Consider the following 25,199-nt stretch of genomic DNA (forward strand, 5'->3'; position numbering starts at 1 on the left):
AATGCAAAACATTGCATAAGTAAAATCCCCAAATGTGTTGGGTAACGGTGCTCTATGAACACTATGTGTTCCAAATAGCTATAAAGGAATTGATCGCTATATATAAGGCTGCAAAAATTCTCAACAAAGTGGGTGCTGGCAGTCTAATAAAATACCTTACTAGGCCTCTAGAAGTGACCACAAATTGTGATAGTAATTTGGCTCTAAGTACTCAATAGGCTCAGGTCAAATAGAGAACCCCAGTATTGCCCACAACACCAGCAAAATACCCCCTGTAGTGCAGATCCCTACCGCATGTTAAATCATGCAGACAACCTCAACAAGGAAGGGGGATAGCAGTGTGTTAATACCCCAAACAAAGGTTGTAAAAGTAACCACAATGCATAATACAGCGTGTACTCAACAGGGGATATGTGACCCAATTTAAGACAGGATCAGATAACATAGAGGGTATTAGCTGCGCCCGCTTGAGACACAGTATGGCTCTTAGTAGAGTACATCACAAGGGCAAAAGACCATTGCCCTAAAGAATATATACAAAGCGGGTCCCGGTTGGGCACAATACAACCTGATAGTCTTGCGTGATCTGCAGCCTGTTTGCTCCGTGTACAGTTAGGAGCCTCCGTTACTCCAAAACACAAGCCGCGCATGTGCCAACGTAATGACGTCACGGCGTTCCCCGACGTACGTTTCACGCGTCACCACGCACTTTATCAAGGGGGAGGAGTAGGTGGAATGTGTCATCGAGTAGTGAGACCTTTTATACCCTCCTTGGAGGGGAGGGACAGCATTCCCCATTCATCAGGGTTACAAGCTGTCCAACATTTCCTTCGGGCAAGAGATACTCACTCAAAGGTACACAACGAATTCGTCCTAACGTTGCTGAAATTTGTGTTGACCAGGAATTTATTTTTATTCAATCAAAAAATATACCATCAAATCCAAGGTACCGCCATGGGCACAACGTGCGCTCCCACCTATGCTAACTTATATCTGGGCTGGTGGGAGGAAACAGTTGTGTTCATGGATGATCACTCTCGGTATACGGACCACATCGATCTTTGGTCACGCTATATCGATGATGTGTTCCTCCTATGGAGTGGTACTAAGGAACTCCTGGTAGAATTCGTTAATAAACTGAATGACAACACACATAATCTCCGACTTACCTTTGAAATTCAAACTGAGAGTATCAACTTCCTCGATATTACTATCAAAAAACAACCTGATGGTAATTTAGAGACTACTATATACCGCAAACCCACCACGACGAATAGTCTCTTGGCAGCAGACAGCCATCACCCTAGATACCTTATTTCCAACATCCCTACCGGGCAGTTCTTGCGTCTTAAACGTAATTGTACAACCATCGCAGAATTTAAAATCCAAGCTAAAGATCTCACTAGACGTTTTCTAGATAGAGGATACTCTAGGACATCCGTCAAAAAAGCCTATCATAGGTCACTCATGACACCTAGACCGAGTCTCCTCATTGATCACCCTTATGTCAGTAATAATATTACACAGCCAATTCGGTTTGTTGGCACTTACTGTTCTCAGTGGTCGACCATACGTAATATCCTGAACAGACACTGGCATATATTACTTCAGGACGCAGACCTAGCAAAGATCTTGCAAATCAAACCTAACATGGTTAGTCGCCGAGCAGTCAACTTACGTGACCGCCTAGTCAAAAGCCATTTCCAATTGAAAAAATCCCGCACCTGGCTGGGGAACAAACCCAATGGTACATACACTTGTGGACGCTGTAAGGCGTGTCCTTCAGTCAAAGTAACAAAGACCTTTACAGACTTTACAGGCACACATACTTACACCACCAAAGACTTCATTAACTGTCTAACCACAGGTGTGGTGTACCTTATTCAATGTACATGTGGCAAACAGTACGTTGGAGAAACCCATAGAGCATTTAAGGTTCGGATTTTGGAGCACCTTGGGTCGGTGCGTAACAAATTGGACACACCAGTGGCGAGGCACGTGAATGATGCACATTCAGGGGATTCCTCTTGCCACAAGTTCATCGGCACTTCACATATACCTTGGGGCCCACGTAAGGGCAACTGGGATATCAAATTACGCCAACATGAATGCCGTTGGATTTATTGTTTAAACACACTGACACCCCATGGCCTCAACAAAGGCTTTATTTTCTCCTCCTTCCTGTCATAGGGTTAGAGGGATCCCGGTATATAGATATGTAATATTTAGCGTAGAAGGGGCCGTTATGACTTTTTAGGCGGCTCCACCTAGTGTAGTACATTCCTACATATACTGCTTACATATATACTATTTCTTTCAACATTTAACATTACACTCCTTTTGTGCATCATTCGCGTGCCTTAGCTTCTATTGATGGGTTTGATTGCCATGGTCTGATTTACATCCTGTATCCTGTATTTCCACCTCCAGTGACTGTATTATTTTATTTCTTTATTTCTTTTACATATTAGCAGGACCCCCCCCCCCCTTTTTTTTTTCCTTTTTCCCTTTTCTCTAGCCCCCCCCCCCCCAACCCCCGATTCCTATATGTTATGTGACGACTACATATGTGTCTGCTATGCCTCTTTAATTCAATCAGGCATACGCACTCTGTCCCTCCCCTCCAAGGAGGGTATAAAAGGTCTCACTACTCGATGACACATACCACCTACTCCTCCCCCTTGAGAAAGCGCGTGGTGACGCGTGAAACGTACGTCGGGGAACACCGTGATGTCATTACGTTGGCGCATGCGCGGCTTGTGTTTTGGAGTAACGGAGGCTCCTAACTGTACACGGAGCAAACAGGCTGCAGATCACGCAAGACTATCAGGTTGTATTGTGCCCAACCGGGACCCGCTTTGTTTATATTCTTTAGGGCAATGGTCTTTTGCCCTTGTGATGTACTCTACTAAGAGCCATACTGTGTCTCAAGCGGGCGCAGCTAATACCCTCTATGTTATCTGATCCTGTCTTAAATTGGGTCACTTATCCCCTGTTGAGTACACGCGGTATTATGCATTGTGGCTTACTTGCAACCTTTAATGTGGGTTACTTTTACAACCTTTGTTTGGGGTATTAACACACTGCTATCCCCCTTCCTTGTTGAGGTTGTCTGCATGATTTAACTTGCGGTAGGGATCTGCACTACAGGGGGTATTTTGCTGGTGTTGTGGGCAATACTGGGGTTCTCTATTTGACCTGAGCCTATTGAGGACTTAGAGCCAAATTACTATCACAATTTGTGGTCACTTCTAGAGGCCTAGTAAGGTATTTTATTAGACTGCCAGCACCCACTTTGTTGAGAATTTTTGCAGCCTTATATATAGCGATCAATTCCTTTATAGCTATTTGGAACACATAGTGTTCATAGAGCACCGTTACCCAACACATTTGGGGATTTTACTTATGCAATGTTTTGCATTTTTATAGTGTTTCGTCGGTTTTCATAGTATATACCATTAAAGTTTTGTTATTTTTCATATAGTAGTGTGACCTTTTTGACAGTGTATCCTATACCAGGATTTGGCTAATCACCGGCCTATACTTTATTTGACATTATAATCATTTTGTCACCTACCTTGAGTGCAACTACAGGGGGCTGTATATAATCTCTTTGATTATTTGTGTGGCTTCAAGTGAAAATCAGATTTCAACAGAGGTGTGTTTTTGGACCAAACACGTGATTTCTCACTTCTGTGTCAGTGACCTCTCTGGGAGAAAACCTATGACATATGGTAATGTATAGGGATTTCTGTTATTTTTTTAGAAACTGTCACTGCATGTGACTGTCACTGCATGTACTGTAATTGCATGTTCTTGTAATCATTTTTCTGTAATCTAAGCAATATATATATATATATATATATATATATATATATATATATATATATTTATAAAAGAAGTGATGCTTTGGGCTCTGAAGGAACTTTTGCACGCTCTGGAGAGAGTATTTACATTTTTGGACACCAGGTGTGCGCGCGCGTGTGTGTGTTTTAAGTGCAGCATAGTTTTTTCTACAATAAACAGGGACCTGAGACCCTGGCAAATATTAATTTTACATCTTTTATGTGCATAATTTCTCGGATGGTAGAAGCGCATGGATGATTGCAATTGAATAAGGGGTTAATATTAACTCATTGAAAGTACCTTGCGGGATTGGAAAGGTGAGTTGGCTAGAGTAGCAGTGTGTATTAACCCCGATTGCATATCCAAGTCACATGCTCACCTGTGTGCTGTTCGTGACAGATGGTATATGGGGACTGATTTAGGGGAGATATTGTCCATTTGGGGGACCGAAGGTGAAAAGTAGGACAGCTTGCAAGCTGCGTATTAATCCTTGTCCCATATGCAGGTCACGTGCTCACAGGTGTGCCGTACGTGACACCCCCAATGGCTTAGAGCAGGGGTGCAAACATTTTTATTTGTGCCCCCCTGCCTGCTCTCCCCCCCTGCTTGTGCTCCTCCCCCTCCTTACCTTTTCTCCGGCATCAGCAGTGTCAGTTGATGTCACAACGTCATGTTGCCATTTGACCTGTGGTGTCGCCAGAGAGAAGGTAAGAGACATGCAGAGGTCATGCGCACTCCCCCCGGAATGTTATTTAAATGTTGTGGGGAAGAGCACAGGTCCTCTGTAAGCGTGCGTCCTCCCCCAGACAATTTCACGCCCCACAGTTTGCGCACCCTTTAGAGAGCAGGTGGTATGGTTAGGGCTAAGAATCATTGATCGCAGGTTAGGGACGCAAAATGGTGGTCGTCAGAGCAGTGATTCTATGTTGTGAAAATAGGCAGTATGGCAGCTAGATAGAATCAGAAAATTACTTCTCATTTGTAAATGCTGGTAGACTGTCACAAAAATCAAAGATTTGCTAATGCAGAAGGTAGAGATTGCTCTACAATCTAAAACGGCTAATTGTTGAAGCCCTATAATAAGAGAGGGTAGTGGCAAAAATATAAGGATAGGAGTAGGTATTCCCTATAAAGAATGTTATATAAACCTTGTTTCCCTAGGTATAAACTACTACAGCATCCAACAGTAATACCTCTGTGAACGAGAGGAGATAGAGCGGTAGTTATCAAGCACTGAAAGGGTGCGCGGAAGAGCACAAACAGCTCCGGTCACAGGCAGAATGGGCATTTCCCTTTTCAGTAGCCACCTGGGATGAACAATGTTAAGCAAATGACCACAGCCTTGAGCAGACGTAGTTTCCACTGTTGGAAAGAAGCAACTGTTTCGGCTCAGAAAGCTCAGCCGCCAGACCCCACTCTGGCAGGCCTAAGAGGCCTTGCAGAAAAGTCCTTCACCAAGTCTGAAAAGAAGCGGGTGCATTCGGATGAGGGGAGACTACAGGAATACTATTCCTTGTAGTAACCAGGAACCATGGGGGAGGGCTCTGTATTAGGTGTATGTGGCACCTCCAGGAAGATGGGTGGGTCAGTACAACAGGCTGTGATCAGTGAGCAGCTAACTGAATCACAGAGAGATCAGCTCTACAATATGCCGAAACCCTTTTGAGCCCATATTTCCAGAAAGAGTCAGAGAGAGAGCAAGACAGACAGAAAGAGACACCTAAAGAGACACCTAAAGAGAGAGAGGCAGAGAAAGACAGCCAGGGACAGACAGTCAGAAAGAGAGCCAGACAGAAAGAGAGCAAGTAGCCAGAGAGGGAAACCGAGAGAAAGGGAGATGGCGAGAGAGAGACCCAAAAAGAGAGGAAAACAGCCAGAGTGCGAGAGACTGCCGGGGGAGAGGGAGCAAGTAGTGACGTGGACTCCTGACTGTGAGGATATAGTCGTCTTATACACCAGGGGAAATGTGGTATCAAGGGGTGTAGATGATAACGAAGCACAGACAGAAAACTGCCAACAATGGGCCAGAAAAGATGAAAAATCCAGGGAAACTAGGATATAAAGATCAGTTTTATTGCAAGCTCAGCAATAGATGTTAAAAACGTGGTGGACACCGCTAGACACATATCCCTCTCTGGTTCAGGTATTATATATTAAACATTGGTCAATCCAAACAGTACCCGGATACATATTTAAAAAGGAACAAATTAATTTAGAGCCACATGTGGTTTTGAGCACCATTTTCTACACTATAAGAAATGTGGTATGCAGGTGGGCACGGAGGCTGGCCTGCAAGTAAACTCTCCTTGTGCACCTTTTAAAGGGGAGATTTCATGCTAGTCATATATGTTGTTGTTTGAACAAATGCAGCAACCAAGGGGTTAACTTTCATTTGAAAAAACAAAATCTATTTTTCTATGTCTCCTGTGAGATTGGGGTTGTCATGTTATCTGCAATAATGGCCCAAGAAAACAGCGAAAAGTGAATATGTTTATAAGTGAAGTGATTGGTTACAGTGTGTGTGTGGGGGGGGGGGGATTGTGTGTGTGTGTGTGTGTGTGTGTGTGTGTGTGTAGAGAGAGGAATAGTGTGTGTGGGGGAGAGAGGGAGTGATTGAGAGTGTGCGAGGGATATAGAGTGTGTGTGTGTGGGGGGGAATGAAGTATGTGTATGCTTAGTACTACCCCACTATCAGAGGGGAGGGCTGTGAGTGGCTGAGAGCAAGGTATGGGAGGTGCTCGCAAAGCCTTTGACATGGGGACCACGGTGGAAACTACATTTATTTTGTGGTGATTGTTTAGGGGGCCCTTTCAAGATTTTTGCAGGGGGGCCCAAAATATGTAGATACAACACTGATTGTAAACTTCTGTCAGGAATATTTTCACTTTTGTTTTTTTCGTTTTCCTGTTAACCTATAAGTCGTTCGTGCTCCATTGAATCCTCTGTAGAACACTGCACTGTGTTGGTAAGTAAGGAAATAAGTGCGCAACTATTTAAATACGTGAAGTGATGAATATATAAGGTAAAATACGTGACCTTAAATGAACAAATCAGAGCGTCTGCAGCTGCGGTAAAGGGAGGGCTCAGGAACCCCCTATAACTAGCAGATAAAAACACAAAAAACACAGCGCACAACGCTCATAGTGCATTAAGAATGATATTGACATAAACAAAAAATAAGGTGAGTATCGTGCGTACATCAAATGAATTTAAACAAGCATTTTCGGGATATTGTTACCCAAACACCAAGTGGAAGCCGATCAGATGTCCTCACACGTATTTGGAGGCTGGTTCCTTAGGCACCGGTTCCTATTCAGGTAAGTATGGAGTCTCTGAAAGTCCTTGCTCCCACACAGGAATCAACACGTCTGCAGCTCAACCATAGAATGCTGCTTCAAACGGAGCTCCACGCCGGCTGAAATCCTCTCGCTCCCCTCCGTTCAGACACTTCCGGATCAGTGACGTCACCGTAGGGTTCTCGCCGATATTGGCGCCGATTTCACTGGATCAGCTCGCCGTAATGGGGCAATATAGTTGAAGGCAATAATGCTAGTAACTCTTCCAACGGGTTTCGAAACGCGTTGGAAGAGTTACTAGCATTATTGCCTTCAACTATATTGCCCCATTACGGCGAGCTGATCCAGTGAAATCGGCGCCAATATCGGCGAGAACCCTACGGTGACGTCACTGATCCGGAAGTGTCTGAAAGGAGGGGAGCGAGAGGATTTCAGCCGGCGTGGAGCTCCGTTTGAAGCAGCATTCTATGGTTGAGCTGCAGACGTGTTGATTCCTGTGTGGGAGCAAGGACTTTCAGAGACTCCATACTTACCTGAATAGGAACCGGTGTCCAAGGAACCAGCCTCCAAATACGTGTGAGGACATCTGATCCGGCTTCCACTTGGTGTTTGGGTAACAATATCCCGAAAATGCTTGTTTAAATTCATTTGATGTACGCACGATACTCACCTTATTTTTTGTTTATGTCAATATAATTTTTAATGCACTATGAGCGTTGTGCGCTGTGTTTTTTGTGTTTTTAACTGCACTGTGTTGTTGCTCAAGTATACACACCGAATCAACCGCATAAAGTATACATTTGCAGCATGATCTAATTTATGGGTTTAGTAGAGAAGTATATTTATTTCATTGTAAATGTGACTAATTGTTACATCATTTTCTTTGATGTACTAGTGCTTTCGAAACACCATCCTGCAACTAAAAACAATCTACAGTGTGTCTGAACAAATGATCTATAGCCACAGGAAGCAAGAACTGTTTTATGTGGAAGTGTGAATGCTGCAAACACATGTACACACACACACACACGCACACTTTAGAACTGTAGGCTTCACATGGAAATGCAACTTAATTTCATCTGCAAAAACACAATAGCGATACTGCTTTCCATTAGTTTCATGCTCCATAAAGTTATGTTCGGTAATGCCTAGGGTATGGTGACTTGAAGGAAAGCATAAATGACAATATGTAATCACTAAACATTGACCAGACATGACTTGCTGCTAATATGTATTAAAACAACCTTCCTCCAGAGTCTTCTAATCCTGAATGTGTTTGCACAAGATAGATAAGTTGTGGCAGTGTGTCTTAATATCTTCATCGACACATGCACAGTGTCTGCATACAAATATCCGCAACTAAGGGAATATTGCAAGAATAGCATATTTAGATAGGGGTCTGGAGGAAATGAAAGCATGGAGTGGTTTATCCTAATTTGGTTATATAGCATATTTATGCTGCCTAATCCGCAAAAGAGAAGCTACAGTTCTCAAATACTGTTCACAGATATCATAAGTCCAGGTTTCATTACATTTTAGAACACCATGTAATGCATGGAAATGCATTAGAGACCGCTCCAGCATTCGGTTCTGTTAAAATCCACTTTACTTGCCATTTCTCGCATTGACCAGAAAGGACATTGTAAAATAATTAAAGCATTGTCTAGTTTGGAGAAATATTGATGTGAAAAACATTCGGACAGAACAAATAACTCATTTGGGACGCATGAAAAGGGAGTCTTTTTAACGTTTCTATAACTCACACTTTATAGTAATATTAACTCACACCACACCTATTGTACACTTCATGCTGCCCGCTCAACATCTAGATCTTATTTTGTTAAAGGGCTCCTCCACCTTTAAGAAGTCTTTTATTTTTAAATATTCGTGTGTGCAATATAGTTTAATTAAAAATGCAATAACACTGATTTGGTCCAAGCTTCGTGTAAATTGTCATTTTTCAATTTCCATGCGGACATATCTTGTTGTGAAACTCTTCACTGCTAAAATACTTTCCAGAACTTTTAAAAAGGACTATTTTCTTCTAACTGCTTTTCAGTTCATACCTGGTCACAGCAAAATGTGGAATCTTTGCAGATTTCCTAAAAGGGAAGCCCATCCTAGTACCAACGTGTACGAAGGGCAGAGGCATGTTTAATTAGTTCAGATATTGCCACCTTAAAAATAGTAAAAAATAAAATTCAAATAAATATTTTACATTTGAACCATCATGAAGATGTTTCCATCTTTATCTAATTGCATTTGGTAATAAGTGGTGGTCCATATTTACTACACGGTGCCAAGTCATAAGACACCTTACTATCAATTCAAGTGAGCTGCAAAGTGCGTCGTAGCGTATCACCACTTTTATGGTCATGTTTGACCGTCTTTACGGGTGATTGATTCGATCTAAAGCAACTAATTAGGCTGACAAGCTGGTTAATGATGTTTTGTGCCATCATGTGACACTGCACTTTAACTCAGGATAGCCTCTACGTCGCTCAGGATCATTTTTATGTTCATCTTCACTACGGCTTCTATACATGTGAAGCCGAATGCATATATTTTAAACAAAAGCTTTACTTCTAGATCTAATAGGTGTTGCTTCGTTAAACAGTCGAAGTATTAAGAAAAAGATGAAAACGTCAAGTCATGCATTAACTAATATACCGATTATTCTGGTTAAAAAAAAAAGCTTATCGCTTTCAGACTTAATTGAAGTTAAATCTGCTCAGACTTCCATTTATCTTCCTGTTCATTCTGTCCTCTTCTCAGCTGGAGAGTTCAATCCTTTAGGCATTAGAATAAGTCTTTCTAAACATTCTCACTAAGGATTTCGAACATCTCCCCTAAGTTATGAATCAAGCAGGTCACAAAGCCGAATCGGTGAATAATGTAGAAGGCATATAGATTTATTTTTTTATGACTCAGTAACGTCCCTTCCACACAACTGCTTTTATTTGTCTCACAATTTGTTCAAGCGGGACACCAAAATATTAAGGATTAAATCAAGCCTATGATTGGAAGGACTAAGGAATCCATTACGTATCCAACACACGCCAAGAGACATGGTTGGAACGAACCGGGCTCTTTATTAACATCGTTGTCCATACCCTCCAGTACCTGCACCAGCTCAGATCTACAGAGAGAAAACAACGCCCATCTGTCGCTTTTTTAGATGAACGCTTGCAGAACAACGGAAACCAATGGGACACGTGAGAAAGAAGATACACCATGGACAGAAGAACAAGCCCACCGTTAACCAAGAGACGCAATTGTCAACAGCAGGAGAGGTAAAATGACCGCTTAGTGAACATTTCTTCTAAAGAACGGACATTAGCGGAGGAAGTCTTGATCAATCAGTGCCTGGGGTTTGTGTCTGTACACACAGTCACCCCATCTGACTTTAAGGTGGATTTCTTTAAATTTACCAGGCTCTTAAATTTAAGAAATGCATTACATGGGTACAGAGAGTGTACAAGAAGGTACTATCAGTCAGTGCAATACAGAAGAAAGTGTGGGACTGTAACATATATAAAAGGTTTAACTGTTCTAAAAGTGAATACACAGCGTTCCAGATATTGAAAATAAATAAAGGTCTAGTAATATTTTTTTTTTTTTTAAAAAGCAGACAAAGTAGGTGCCACGGTCAGTGTGGATAGGGACTTTTATATGGTTGAAGCCCCAATTATCCAACACACTATAGTCCCCTTCATCATGAAATAAAAAGAAATCTACATTATTTTTATTGAAAATACAGAGAGGACCGCAGCTGCAGAAAGCCGTGGCCCGGCGACAACGAGAGGATCAGCAGCGGGGCAAAGAAGTTCCTCCGTAACATTGCTAGGATACGCCCTTTCTTCTGTCCTCTCTACTGCTAAAATTGTAACACAGGCTCTCATTCTCTCTGTCTCGACTACTGTAACTTTCTGCTATTCGGCCTTTCTGCCGCTCACCTGTATCCCCTACAATCTATCCTAAGCGTTGCTGCTAGAATCACTTGACTCTCTCCTAAATCTGTTTTAGCGTCACTCCTGCTGAAATCTTTCTCATGGTTTCCCATTATATCCTGTATTACGCACAAAATTCCCCTCCTCACTTTTAAGGCTATACACTCTTCTGCCCCTCCTTACATCTCAGCCCTAATTTCTCGCTGTACACCATACCGACTCTTCCATTTTGCTCAAGGATGGCTTCGGTGTACCCCTTTTGTATTTAAAGCCTTATCTAAAGCCCTCTCCCACCTAAAACCTCTCTCACTGCCACACGCCTCTCAATTATCGTCACTCCCATCAATACCCTCTCTCTCCACCTTTAAGAACCATCTTAAAACACACTTCTTTAATGAAACATATGTGTAGCTCTGCTGTCTGAAACTATACATCTCATACCTTGAACCCTTGCAGATGCACTTACCATAACACCCTGCTACGGTCTCTGCAAGTTCTCCCTATTTACTACTTAGGATTGTAAATTATTTGGGGCAGGGACTCCTTTTGTATTCCCATTATGCGTTATATTATTATATTACATGTATTATTGATGTGAAGCGCTATGTACATGGATGGCGCTATATAAATAAAGGTATAGCCTGCATACATACAGCCTATTGTACAGACATTGCATGCATACGTCAGGGACACAACAGATTTTGTAAAAAAACCAAAAAGATTTCAAATTAGGAGTAAAATAACTACTTTGCACAATAGACATGCAGAGCCTATATACCTCTATCCCACAGCAGGAAGGTATACGATACATAGAGGAAACATTTCTGAACGAGAACTACAGAAGTCAGTTGGTATACTTTTTCATTTAACTTTAGACATTTGTGCTGGGGAAGAATTACTTTCAGTTTTACAATGACTTTGCTACAGAAACAAGGTATACCAATGGCAAGTGTTATGTACTGTACTGAATTCTGTGCCAGGATGTTCACAGTACTGTTACTATCAGAGTGTATATGGAAAAACAAAATGCCTGATCCTGTCATAATGTATTATGTACTGGGATGTATATCATGTTATATTCAAGTGTATCCATATGGTTAGAAGATGTTGGGGACAACATCTATTTTCGTTAGGGGAGAGAGTATAATCCCCCTTTTAGGATTACTAGAGCCTCTGAGGGGTTAACTGTGTGGGCTCACACAGAGTAACACCCCTTCGCTATCACATGGTGCTGGGATGACTCAACTGCAGTTAAGCCCCGTCCCCTTTTGCCTGGACGTGACATCATTTTAGGTTATAAATAGAAAAGTGAAGCTTCTTGAAAGCAGATCCCAGGAGTTGAAGAGGAGGGATCTCAATGTGAATAGTTATGTAAGCCCCTACGTATAGGATAGGTTCAGCATCCCCTTTATTATTTTCAGTTAGGGAAAGTACCCTGTTTATATAGAGTCCCACCAAGATGGTCTTGCATTTCTCCCAAGGTATACAGAGAGACCGACTGTGCCCAGAGGCAGGTCCCCAAGCATAGTTAGACCAGCCCCACCTGAGTGTCCGTCGCTGGCTCCCACCCAAAAGGTCACATAGTGGCAAGCAGCCCTGATATAAGGAGGCTGATCAATGAGGGAGATGTGCTAGGCCCATCAGGGGCCCTGTGGATATGGAGCGCTACCAGTGCTGCTGAGCAGAGGGACTCTATAGATAGCCTAGTAAATATAAAGCCTCAGCATGGTCCTAGCGGGCCAAGGTGGGGGCAGGTAGGGAAGCTGCGCAAACAGCCTAGGCCACTGAATTGGAAATATAACATGCCTTAAGTCTATGAAATGTGAGACTGTGCCTACAAGATAATAAAACTGCTGTTTGAATGAATAAAGTTCCTGGTGCCCATTATTGTATACAAACTCCCAGCCTGCACCATGAATAAGGTCATGCATCCTGAGCATCACCAACACCAACGTGAACTCCCTAAGAGCCGGGCAGGGAGGGTTACAGTAATAATGAAAAAATAACTATTGTAACCTAAAATTTAGGCTGAAAGTATGTTTGTTATCAGTGCATTATCTGATATGTCGTATTCAAATTCTATGTGAGACTTATTGCATGGACTGTTGAGATTCTGGATGTGTCACTCATTGTTTTTATTTTCACTGAGGATTTGGACATGAGGGTGCAGGGAAGTACCAGAGTCCCCCTTTTGGGGGTGGGGAATGGGAACGGGCCAGTAGAAGGAATTAATCCCGAAACGTTGCCCCCTCATCTTCCTTCCTATTTTTCCCCTCATTAGGGTTTTTTCCCTTTCCTACCTCATCCATGATATCACATCTTCCCCTCACTCCCTTTCCTTCCTCCCCCCCCCCTTCCCTTCAGGCTGTGCCTGTATGAACTTTTGTTTTAGTCCTGGTCTGTCTGACGCAGCAGGTTGCTTTGTGATATTTATTGCCTTGTCAATACACATCTATTTTCGAAAACCACGTTTCATAGGTTTCCATTCATTTGGAGTGCTGGGAACACTATTTGTGTTTTAAAATTTAGGCTGGACCACACTATATACAAGTATGCTGGGATTACCAATACGACTGTATGCTTTATGCAATACTTCATTTTGTGACTGACTATATTGCTGGCAATATGACATTAGATATTATAATGTGATAATAACGTCAGTATATCCTAATGAAAAGGTTGCAATTCCGGCAATATAATTTTTGAATACACTACTTATACTAGGCCAACAAGCCACTTTATATTACACCCGTTGAAGAGGCTGTACCCCTGAAATGTTGTTGGATTTTTCTGCTTTATCTGATTTATTAAAAGAAGCTTACATGCTTAAAGTTGCATCATAAACCCTTGTGCGGTTGCTGTTTGTCAAAAAATGAAACCCACAAAGCCTAAATGCAATAGCATGGCCATAAGCAGAAACTTGGAAAATATTTTTTTTTTAATCTCTTTGTTCAAAGAGATATCAAGCCATGAATAATAATTTAATATAATGCAGAGTGTATGCAGAGCTGCACATGGAAGGATTTGTAGACACAATAACCCCTATTCAATATGCTAAAAATCCGTCTTCCGAGTGCTGGAATAGAATTTAGTCATTTAAATGGAGCGGAACTCTTCAAAGCACAGAACAGGCGACTTCAAGGCAAACTGGATAGGGGCCAATGAGCCCTTATGCTGCAGAGTTTACAATATAATTGTGCGTACCTGAGGTAGGCATGGAACAAAGGATTACAGTGGCTTTATTAAGACCACGAGAAGCTTAAATATGGCAAGCTAAATTGCCATATTTATAGCTCATTTGTACGTTTCTGGAGAACAAAACTACTAGTGTACCTACAGTATTTTCAAGCACACTTTTTCCCCCTGTAGTGATCTCTAGAAACATGCATACTTACAACATGCTGAAAGGGTCAAGATTATTGCACAGACATACCCAAAATTCATTGGAAACTAATGGAGTAGGCAGCTAGCTGGCATAAAGAGCCGAGATTAGATTGGCCAGCATCCCACTCCTCAGGAGCCACGCACAATGGCTGATTTGTAAATGGGCAAAAGTCCAGCATTGCATTCACTGCCAAAACTCAGGAGCAGCATCCGGTGAGCAATGTGTTACTCCATACGCCATCAGTCATCAGACCATGTCATCCATCAAAGAGAAAAACCTGGGAGCCTGATGTTACTGTCACAGAGATGCAATGCTTAGTGACAATGTGTCCACTTCAGTCTTCATGTATAAGACATGTTCGTCCTCTTCAACAAATAGAAATAAAGACAGTAATATGATTTCCAATGATCTCTTGTTGCTTTGTGTACTCAGCCAAGTAGAGAATGCCACTGGAATATTGCCAATCACAAGCAAAATAGAATATATCTTCGATTGTACAATTTGCTCACTTATAATAGATCTAAAAAGATCATGTAAATACATAAGCGTAAATGTATCATGGAAAAGATTTACATTTACACAGCAGCATTTTTACGCGCTCGCATGAAAGTGAACATGCTGCATACAGTACTAAATTGATGCATCTTCATCTACTTCTAGCAATCCTTCAACAGAAATCCATGTTGTGCTCATTTCTGCAGAGGGCCAGGGGGATTCTGCAGATGGAATTATTGGCGTGCTTTTGAGTCCCTTGAAGCTACAGTTTCCCAACTTCAGGGGCTCAACAGACTTATGTGCTGGACTCCAAATGAATGGAAAAAGAAATACACCGAATTACAGAAAGCGCCAACAGAAAAAAAGTGGACACACTATACAGCAGGGAGGCCAAGTCCAGTCCCCAAATGGCAAACAGGCCAGGTTTTCAGTATTCCCTGCTTCAGCATAGGTGGCTCAATCGAAGACAGGTCCAAAAAAGTGTGGTTCCAGGCTTTAAAAATAAATAAATAAATGCGCGAGCATGCAATTTTACCTTTCACCACTAGAGTGTGCTTCGACAAACTTGATCAAGTTCGCCTCGAACTTTAATTATTTAAAAACTTTTGCTGGAGAGGTGAGAATGCAAAATACAGGCATGCCCCGCATTAATGTACACAATGGGACCGGAGCATGTATGTAAATCGAAAATGTACTTAAAGTGAAGCACAACCTTTTTTCCACTTATCGATGCATGTACCGTACTGCAATCGTCATATACGTGCATAACTGATGTAAATAACGCATTTGTAACAGGCTCTACAGTCTCCCCGCTTGCGCACAGCTTCGGTACAGGTAGGGAGCTGGTGTTGCTGTTCAGGACGTGCTGACAGGCGCATGCGCGAGCTGCCGTTTTCCTATTGAGCGATATGTCCTTACTCGCGAGTGTACTTAAAGTGAGTGTCCTTAAACCGGGGTATGCCTGTATAAGCAAATAATTTAATTTAGCATATATCCCGGTTAACTCGGCGGAGCTCCTTTTTGAGCACAGGCGTCTCTCCATGTGTTGTATAAAGACGTTTGGGGGTGGTATAAAAATAGATGTATATCACTTAGTACTCTAGTAAAGCAGAGTCTCTCAGTCTCCCTCTCTAGCGTCCCTACCGCCAGATCGTAGTCATTATGCTTTATTCATTGGATACAGAATTGGGGACCCAAAGGCAGAACAATTGCTATTTGAGGAAAGGAGAGTTTGATACGTTTGGGAACCAATGAGCCAAGCAAAAGAAGGTATTTTAAAGGCTATGAAGTGTCTAATCACTCTCAGGATTTATACATGCTGCAGCATGTTGACTTTCAGGTATTTGGGAGATTGAGAACATGAAGTATGACTAAAAGAATATACATTTAAAATAAATCATTTAAAATAAAATATAATTTAAAAGCAGAGGCACAATGTTGGAGATATGCCCTAAATCCTTTAATAGGGCACACCTAACACGAGTAAATATGAAAATTAACTTGTAATACTTATAGTTAAAACAATGGAGACTGGGCTGCAGTCTTCAGAACTGAGACGCATTACTAGTTTATGTAAATCGTATTACAGGCATACCCCGGTTTAAGGACACTCGGTTAATGCGGGGTATGCCTGTACTATGACTAGGCTTTAACTCCTGCTGCAGATACTCCATTCCCTTCCTTTATGTTAGCAAGGTAGCAAGTAGCTACTGAGGTGACACGAGACTAACTTTGCTGCTGCACTAACAGCCTAAGACAGGGGTGAGCAAAGTGGGGGGGAGTAGGAGAAGGGGATGCAAGATTTTTGGGGGGGATCGGGGGGGGGGGGGGGGCATGGCTGTTACAGAGGCACTACGCTTCTCCAAAGACATGTAAAATAAATGCCGGGGATCGCGCAAGGCCTCTGTAACTTTTTACTTACCATGCCTTCCAGCGACGCGGCTCCATGGCAACCTGGCGTCAAATGACCCGCGACATCATTTGACGCCGCAGCTGCGTAGGGGGGCGTGAGCCGGAGGGGAGAGACAGGGGGCGCAGGAAGGAAACTTTGCGCACCTCTGGCCTAGATATCTCTCTCCTCACATGTTGCTATAACTAACGCAACACTGGCGAATATATTCCTCGTTTATCGCCTACTTCTCTTACTATATTTCACCACTGTGTTAAAATGATATTGGCTACAATGTCAATGATATCCATATCATTGCAAACCAAGTATTAGGAGCTGTATAGTATATGAGGAGACTATTTAGCTAATATGCAAGACATGTACAGTATTTCTATCCTTGTAAATTATACCCCTCCCTTGCATTTACTCTAATGTCACCACTATATGTTGGTACAATAGTGCTGATTGCAGCACTAATGATATATCTTACAACTGAAATTTGCAAATCATCATCAGCATCATCATCATAAGTGACTGGTGTAAATATAGAGTATTTATACTACTGAGGTATTCATTCTTTTGCATGTTGTTACATGAAAAATTGGTGACATACCAATCATTTACTAACAGTAGACCTTTGGATTGACTACTAGTATCAATTCTAGATGGGTCTATAGATACAGACATGTCCCCTTAACAACTCTACGGGACATCGGGCCCTGCCTCTGAGGCTGCTCAGCTTTTTAGAAATGAAGTCGGTCAGTTTGTCACTATATCACTATGTATAAACCACTCCCAACGTTTGGCCACTGTCGCACAATATGGTCACTATGTTTGTCATACTCTCTAACTGTAAATAGAGATCGGAGCACAGTTGTACGTCTCCATTATTTTAACTGTAAGTATTAAAAGTTCATTTTTATTATCACATTTACTAGTGTTAGGTGTGCGCAATGAAAGGATCTCTTTGGGGGCTTCCCCCAACATGGTGTCTGTATTACATATACTGTATGTAGTTCCTTAGCAGCACCCTTTAGTTTTCATTATTTGGTATCCAAGACTCCCACCAGTGACCCACTGGATCTTTGATTTGATCATTAAAAAACTAATTATTTTATACTTCCATCACATTCCCCTTGAAGAGAGTTTATTGTTGCATATAGATACAAGCACACAGCAGGGTTTGCCAGCAGCAAACAAACAAATACTGTAGCGCTATGTACATTAATGGCGCTATATAAATAAAGACACACAATACAGTATTCCGTAAGTTCAACATTTGTAACTATATCTCATTCCTTCCATGTACTCATAGATTACCAATAACAAAGTAACCCTTAAATTAGTTAAGGATGGCAAACATTCATTGCTCTCCAAATCTGGGACCAGTTTGGCACTGGTTATGCTAAGATGTTTGACTGTGGGAATGAACACAGGCACACCTTTCTCCCTGCGCCAATAAAGCTATCTTCTCTCCTGCTCTCTCCCTCAACCTGATTTCTAACATTCTCCTCTCACTCCGAATTCCTTCATCAGCAATTCCATCTGAAAGTTCTCACCTTTAGGCCCTAAATTAAAACTCCACAATTTGTTCAACCAATTCCTTTGCTGTCCTATTTACAATCCCCTTTTTGATTACCTGTGGTCAAGATGACTGAAGTCTTGCAAGTTCAGCTCCTTGGTATCTTGCGTTAAGTATATTGTATCCACATCCTGCACAAATCACAAGATGTCAATGAATATATATATATTCAGATGTCAATGAGTATATATAAATATATATATATATATAGTATATTTTATATTTTTAGAAACTATTGCCATGGTATGGAGGGTAGTCTATCTGAAAGTCCAGCACTTACCCATTGTACTTCTTCTCTGTATGGTAAGCCAAGCCAGTCACAGACACAGGCATACATCTGAGAAAAGCCACCTAGAGACAATGAAAGCAGCAATATAAAAGAAGAAACCAAATCTGTAGCCTACAATATGTCACTCGGCATCATTAGCTTATTATTCACTAGATATCTGGCCATCTGTAAATTGCATGTTTTAGAACATCTTTCATGTAAGAACTATCAACTTATTTCTTCATTGCTATTTTTTGTTGCATACCACAAGGGCCTACTTCTGTCACAGTCTGGCTGTCCCATAGCGCCTGCAGATTTGCCAATCTTTCTGATGGTTCCATGGTTACCTTCTTCATAATTTTACTGAAATACAGATAAAAAAAATCAATTCTAAACATTCTGCAGGATGTCATATGTCACACGGAACTGCTGATGACACGATTTAAATGTAAGAATTAATGAACGAATGCGATCACTAACCTCTCAAGCAGTGCAAACTAAACCACAATCCAGTGTGATGTTGAAGATCTTAAAGAAAATTATTGTAAAATGATTGGACTTGTCAACAGTATGAGATAGAAACATGTCTACCCTTCAGGCACATTCTTTTAGGAAAGACCAATATCGAGATCAATCACATCTTGCACACAAATTTTTTTTCTAAAATACTGGGAGGAGAAACAAAAATGTCTTAGTATAGAGCAAAAAAGAGTAGAAATCCAAAAGCAATAGAAACTATGGTATCTATGTATCCAAACAGACAAACGTTTGTCTTGATACCCTGCTACGATTATTTTATATTTAATTTTGTAGCATTTGTGGCTTATGTAAGAACAGTTACTTACATTTGATGCAGAATTTTACACTTAAGTCCCTTCAGATATGAAGGATTTGTTTGGCAAATAAGAGGGAAAAAGTGGCAAAGACGCAACATGTGGTAAATCTCATAATATGTGCACCATGCACTGTGACTCCTACCCAAGTAATCCCACTGACACACCAAGTCGCAGGTTATGGCACATGGGGCAAAGTTCGGTACATACAGTATGTGCAGAGTGAAAGTTTGTCTTGATTCAACGACCCCCAAGAACTGTTTTTTAGACATTGCTAGGGATATTTACTTATTTTGTCCTATCAAGCTATTTCTGTATGTGTGTCATTAGAAGAACCCTTTTCTTTGCTGAAATGTTTTTATTATGCCACGTAAGGGTATAGTTGAAGATGCAAATGAACCACTAACCCTGATTGGAAACACAGCACAGTTCTGATCTGCTATCACGTCATAAAATATCAATCACCAACAATTACCTATCCACAATAATTTACAGACAATGGTGGATAAATCCCATGGATTAAAATTAGGAATGCCATATGTGATATGTACCCTGTAATAGCAGAAGTGGGTTTAGTTAGGGTGATCAATTACCTAAAATGACTTTTCTAATCAGGACAAAAAATTCTGACTGCAATCGAAATATTTTCTATATATAGTATATATTTAGGTTATTGGGCTACAGAGAGATTGTTACATAGTTACATAGTAGATGAGGTTGAAAAAAGACGTACGTCCATCAAGTTCAACCTATGCTAAATTTAGACAACGGATACTTTATCCTATATCTATACTGTACATACTTATTGATCCAGAGGAAGGTAAACAAAAAAACCCAGAGTCATATCCTCCAATAATATCTCATAAGGGGAAAAATAAATTCCTTCCTGACTCCAAGAATTGGCAACCGAATTAATCCCTGTGTTCCTAACAAGTGGATCAAATTACTTTCAAAACAATATGGTCTAAATTTGTTTGCCATTGTTAACAAAAAAGCCAAGACAGCTGCTAAAGTTGCTCTCTTATAAAAAGAACATCTCCATCTCTTACGCAGGTTTGTCAAACCTCTTGCAGACTCACAAACAAAAACAAATAATGTTAGAACTGCAGATAAAGATCCAAGGCATGCATTTTATGCAAAATCTGTGATATATTGCAACATATTTCGATATGTAATATGATTGTGGCCAATGGCACAGACCTACAGTATAAACATTCATTCCACATTATACACGATACCTACACTGGTGACAATCCCGGGAATATCTTTCGGAGACATGTCCCTATGTGTGCCATCACTTCGTTTACATCTTCTGATGAAGCCATCTTCATGGATATGTTGCATTTTTCAGTCTCCACTACAAGCTGCAACACACATATAAAAAATTAACAATATTATATGAAAATCAACAAGACTTTCACCCACTTCACTGTTACAATCAGATGCAAGTCCTTCCCCAAACAGTGATTACACCTGATGCAAATAATATTCTTTCACCATTTTGTTATCGTCCTTACGGATACATATAGTTGATACGATTATTTTAAGTAAAGACCACTTAAGTGTTTTACATTCACAAGTTAATTCCATTAAACAAACACTTAGAATACATAAACATTCAACATGGTACCTTCATGAATGAATTTTTTAATATATTTTCATAACTAACATAATAACACCTTAAGCCTGTTTTTGCACCAGACAGTATTGTCGCAGTACAGGTAGTCCTCGCTATCCAACGTTTCACTTTACAACGAATGGCATATCCAACACTTTACAATGCAACCCTAAGGGCCGTTTTTCGACACCTGAATGCGTTATCCAACGCTCACCGCCACGGATTAACATGGGACTTACTTTACAACGGTTTCACTATCCAACGCTACTCCCAGAACGGATTCCGTTGGATAACCGAGGACTGCCTGTAATAATTCTTGCAAACAAATAATGCTGCCAAATTAGGAAAACTGACCAAATAAAACATGCAATTGATAAAAACCTACTCCCAGAACCAGGATTAACATTATAAGTACCACAAATGTGAAAAAGTTCAGATGCAAAAAAAAAAGGAAAGCATCAAAAATATTAGTGGTAATTCTTAATGTATTCTGATTACCAATCCCCAAGAATGTTTAACAAAAAAATTGGAAATTAAAAATGTAAATCTCACCAGATATCAACATTTTTGTACCAGGTACATAAAAAGTAAAAAACAAAAAAAATGAAAAGTGTGAAAACTTCTGATGAATTTTACTCGACACAAGTACAGATGCAGCGGCCGTTATTCGAACATTTCTCGAACTGAATTTCGAGAATGTCATGAGATTCTCTCGAAAATTGCTGCGGCAGACTAATGGCCCATCGGATTAAAACAGCAGGGGTCCCTGCTGTGTGAGTCCTACCGGGGTCTGCCTGTCTGTAAGAGACGTGCAGTAAGAGAGAGGCTGAATCAGTCACTAACTGCGCGCCTCTCACAGGCGATTGCGGGGTTTTTATTAAAATTTTAACACCAGAGTATTGTAGCAGGGAGTCTCCGGAGCTGAACCGCATTGATTTCAGGTCCGGGGACCCCCTGCTTTCCAAGATACAGGCCCAGTTATGGGGTGACGGTATCTCCTATGCTTGCGTCACGTGATCAAGACATTTACATGCATAGGAGATACCGGCACCCCATAACGGGGCCTGTATCTCGGGAAGAAGGGGGTCCCCGGAACTGAAACCAATGCGGTCCTGCTCCGGGGACCCCCTGCTCATCTACATTAGTCATAAATTTAAATTAAAATACGTAGTAAGCACCAATATACAACCCACCCCCTCATGGGTGTCTGAGGGCCCCCAGGTAGTCCCCGCAGGTGTCTGTGGGAACCAATGGGGTCCACGGGTGGTCCCCGCAGGTCGTCCCCAGTGGTTGTATTAATTAATTGATGTGTTTCTTACTGCTTTTATATATGAAATGTATTGTTTGGCTAGTGGTGTGAATTATTTAATTGATTGGCTAGTGGTGTGATTTATTTAATTGATTGGCTAGTGGTGTGAATTATTTAATTGATTGGCTAGTGGTGTGATTTATTTAATTGATTGGCTAGTGGTGTGAATTATTTAATTGATTGGCTAGTGGTGTGATTTATTTAATTGATTGGCTAGTGGTTTTATTTCTTTAATTGATTGGTTGCCTATTGCTTTTAATTTTACAATTTGGGTGTTTAGGTGCTTATTGTATAGGTTTTATTATTGTGTATTTTGGACATTCATGTTTTTATATTAGAGTGACCATTGACTGCTATAGTAGCTTATCATGCCCATATTATATGGGTATGATGAACTACTATAACAATCAATCAATGGGTACAGGGTGGGTATAGTGGGTCTGGGGTGGGTTGTTAGACCTCCTGGGTGGGTAGCGGGGCAGGGTGGGTTAACCCCTTAATTACTATAGCAGTTATTAACCACTAAGGTGATTAAGGGGCATGGGGCCATTAGATTGTATTTATTATGTATGCTTTCTGGCAAGGGAGGACATGGACCTGCAGTATGCTGACGAGGATGCCCTTCACATTGGCAGGGGTAAGTAGAACGGTTTTTATTTACTTTATTTATGCTGGCTGGCTAATGTTGTGTTTAATAATTGGCAAATAATTATTTTGCCCATTACTGTACTGTATGTGTTTTGGGGGGGAGGTGTAGTGGGCCCCGGGGACCACAAAAGGGCCCCCAGACACCCGTGGGGATGACCTGAGGACCCCAGACACCCGTGGTGATGACCCAAGGACCCCCAGACACCTAGGGGACCACGGACACACGCAGGGACCACCTGGAGGCCCACAGAGCCTAGCAGGGGCCACTCAAGGGCCCCCAGAACCCCTGGGGTTCACTGTGGGGCCTGCGGACACCCGTGGGGACCACCCGGGGACCCCTGCCAAAATGTGGTATTAATCCTGTGTCTATAAAAATAAATATTGGTTTTATGTGGGGACACAGGGGGTGGGTTGTGTATTGGTGCTTACTACATATTTTAATTTCAATTTATGACTGGTGTAGATGAGCAGGAGATCCCCGGAGCAGAACCGCGTTGATTTCAGGTCCGGGGACCCCCTTCATCCCGAGATACAGGCCCCGTTATGAGGTGCCGGTATCTCCTATGCATGTAAATGACCCGATCACGTGACGCAAGACATTTCCATGTTTAGGAGATACCTGCATCCCATAATGGGGCCTGTATCTCGGGAAGCAGGGGTCCCCGGACATGAAATCAATGCGGTTCAGCTCTGGAGACCCCCTGCTACAATACTGTGGTGTTACAGTTTTAATAAAACCCCCATGACCGCCTGTGAGAGGCGCGCAGTTAGAGTGACTGATTCAGCCTCTCTCTTACTGAGCGTCTCTTACAAACAGGCAGACCCCGGTAGGACTCACACAGCAGGGACCCCTGCTGTGTTCCTCGGATGGGCCATTATGTCTGCAACGGAACATCTCGCAACACCACGCAGCGTAACGCACGTTTCAACGCGTGAAATGTTTGAATAACGGCCGCTGCATCTGTACAAGCTGCAAGAAAAGTTTGTACATGTGGAGACTGAATTTAAACCTTAAGCAAAGTAGTAGGAAAAAAGAAAGTAATGTTGGACATAATTCGTGTCCAAAGTCTTATTTGTTTTAAAAAAGCAAGACTATAAAATATAAACTAGAGAGTACAATTTATTGATGACTTTGCATGCGCAGCCTGTGTGTTTCTGCAAGCGATTTGTTTTCTTAGACAAACTGGGATCTGACATATATCACAGACAAAGAAACCCTTTCTGAAGCCTTGGACTTCACACAGCTGGTTCATACAGTATTTCACAAGTGAACTCCCCAGAGATATAATTAAAGGATAATGTATAGGGAATGTCACACACTTTGCAATGTAATGATGCTGTAATAATGTCAAGAATGTCAATTTATTTTAAGTTATTTTTACTATATGTACTCCCCTCTGTCCATCTCTTCCTTAGCAAAGCTCAGTATATCTTTAGAAGAGATGTCAAAAAGATGACAAATGTTGAAAGTGACTTCTTCCAATTCCATAGGGAAAGTTACAGGGATTACTGTAGTTCTGTTACACACATTCATAAAATACGTGTGAACTATTTTTACGTACAAGATAATTATATCCTCTTTAATAAAAGGGGCTGGACGCAATGTAGATGCTTTTGGACAATAAATGGTATTGCATTACCTTCATGCATTATATCAAATATTAATTGTTATTAAATGATTTTATTGTCCTATAATACCATTTCAGTTTTCAGCTGTTATATGTTGTCTTATATGTTGTTTGTTTAATGTTCAACAGTATTACGCTATGTGTTGTGCTTTTACTTTGTTTTCAAGCCCACCGTGAGGATCAACACTCTTCACAACCAACAGGCTTGGTTTTCGTATATCCTTTATAGTGGTAAAGTTTATAGGCGCCCACGGAACTATTCCCTGTCCATTACCTTCATGAAAGTAAACTGAGTTGGTTCAAACGACAAACATGTTGGCATTTACAGTAAAGTAGAAAGACATCTTATCAGAAAATGTAAATATACATCTTAATTTCAACCCATGAGATGGCCTTAGAGAGAGGTATAGAAATATTACATTGTGTTGGTGCACTAGAGTGTGGGAGCAAATG

At 41.3% G+C, this 25,199-nt stretch overlaps 1 protein-coding gene across 3 annotated transcripts in view; it reads right to left on the minus strand.

Annotated features, from left to right (window-relative positions):
• The window catches only part of CARMIL1 (capping protein regulator and myosin 1 linker 1), a 295,265-nt gene that overhangs the window by 127,016 nt on the left and 143,050 nt on the right, over nt 1–25,199 (minus strand). For all 3 annotated transcript variants that reach the window (XM_075585565.1, XM_075585566.1, XM_075585567.1), the window contains 4 exons: nt 20,786–20,907; nt 18,976–19,073; nt 18,723–18,793; nt 18,500–18,573 (listed from right to left, as the gene is read on the minus strand). In XM_075585565.1, coding sequence (XP_075441680.1) covers nt 18,500–18,573; nt 18,723–18,793; nt 18,976–19,073; nt 20,786–20,907 — 365 coding nt within the window. The remainder of the gene's footprint in view (nt 1–18,499; nt 18,574–18,722; nt 18,794–18,975; nt 19,074–20,785; nt 20,908–25,199) is intronic.

Source organism: Ascaphus truei, chromosome 2 (genome assembly GCF_040206685.1).
Source record: "Ascaphus truei isolate aAscTru1 chromosome 2, aAscTru1.hap1, whole genome shotgun sequence".
NCBI classification, from domain to species: domain Eukaryota; kingdom Metazoa; phylum Chordata; class Amphibia; order Anura; family Ascaphidae; genus Ascaphus; species Ascaphus truei.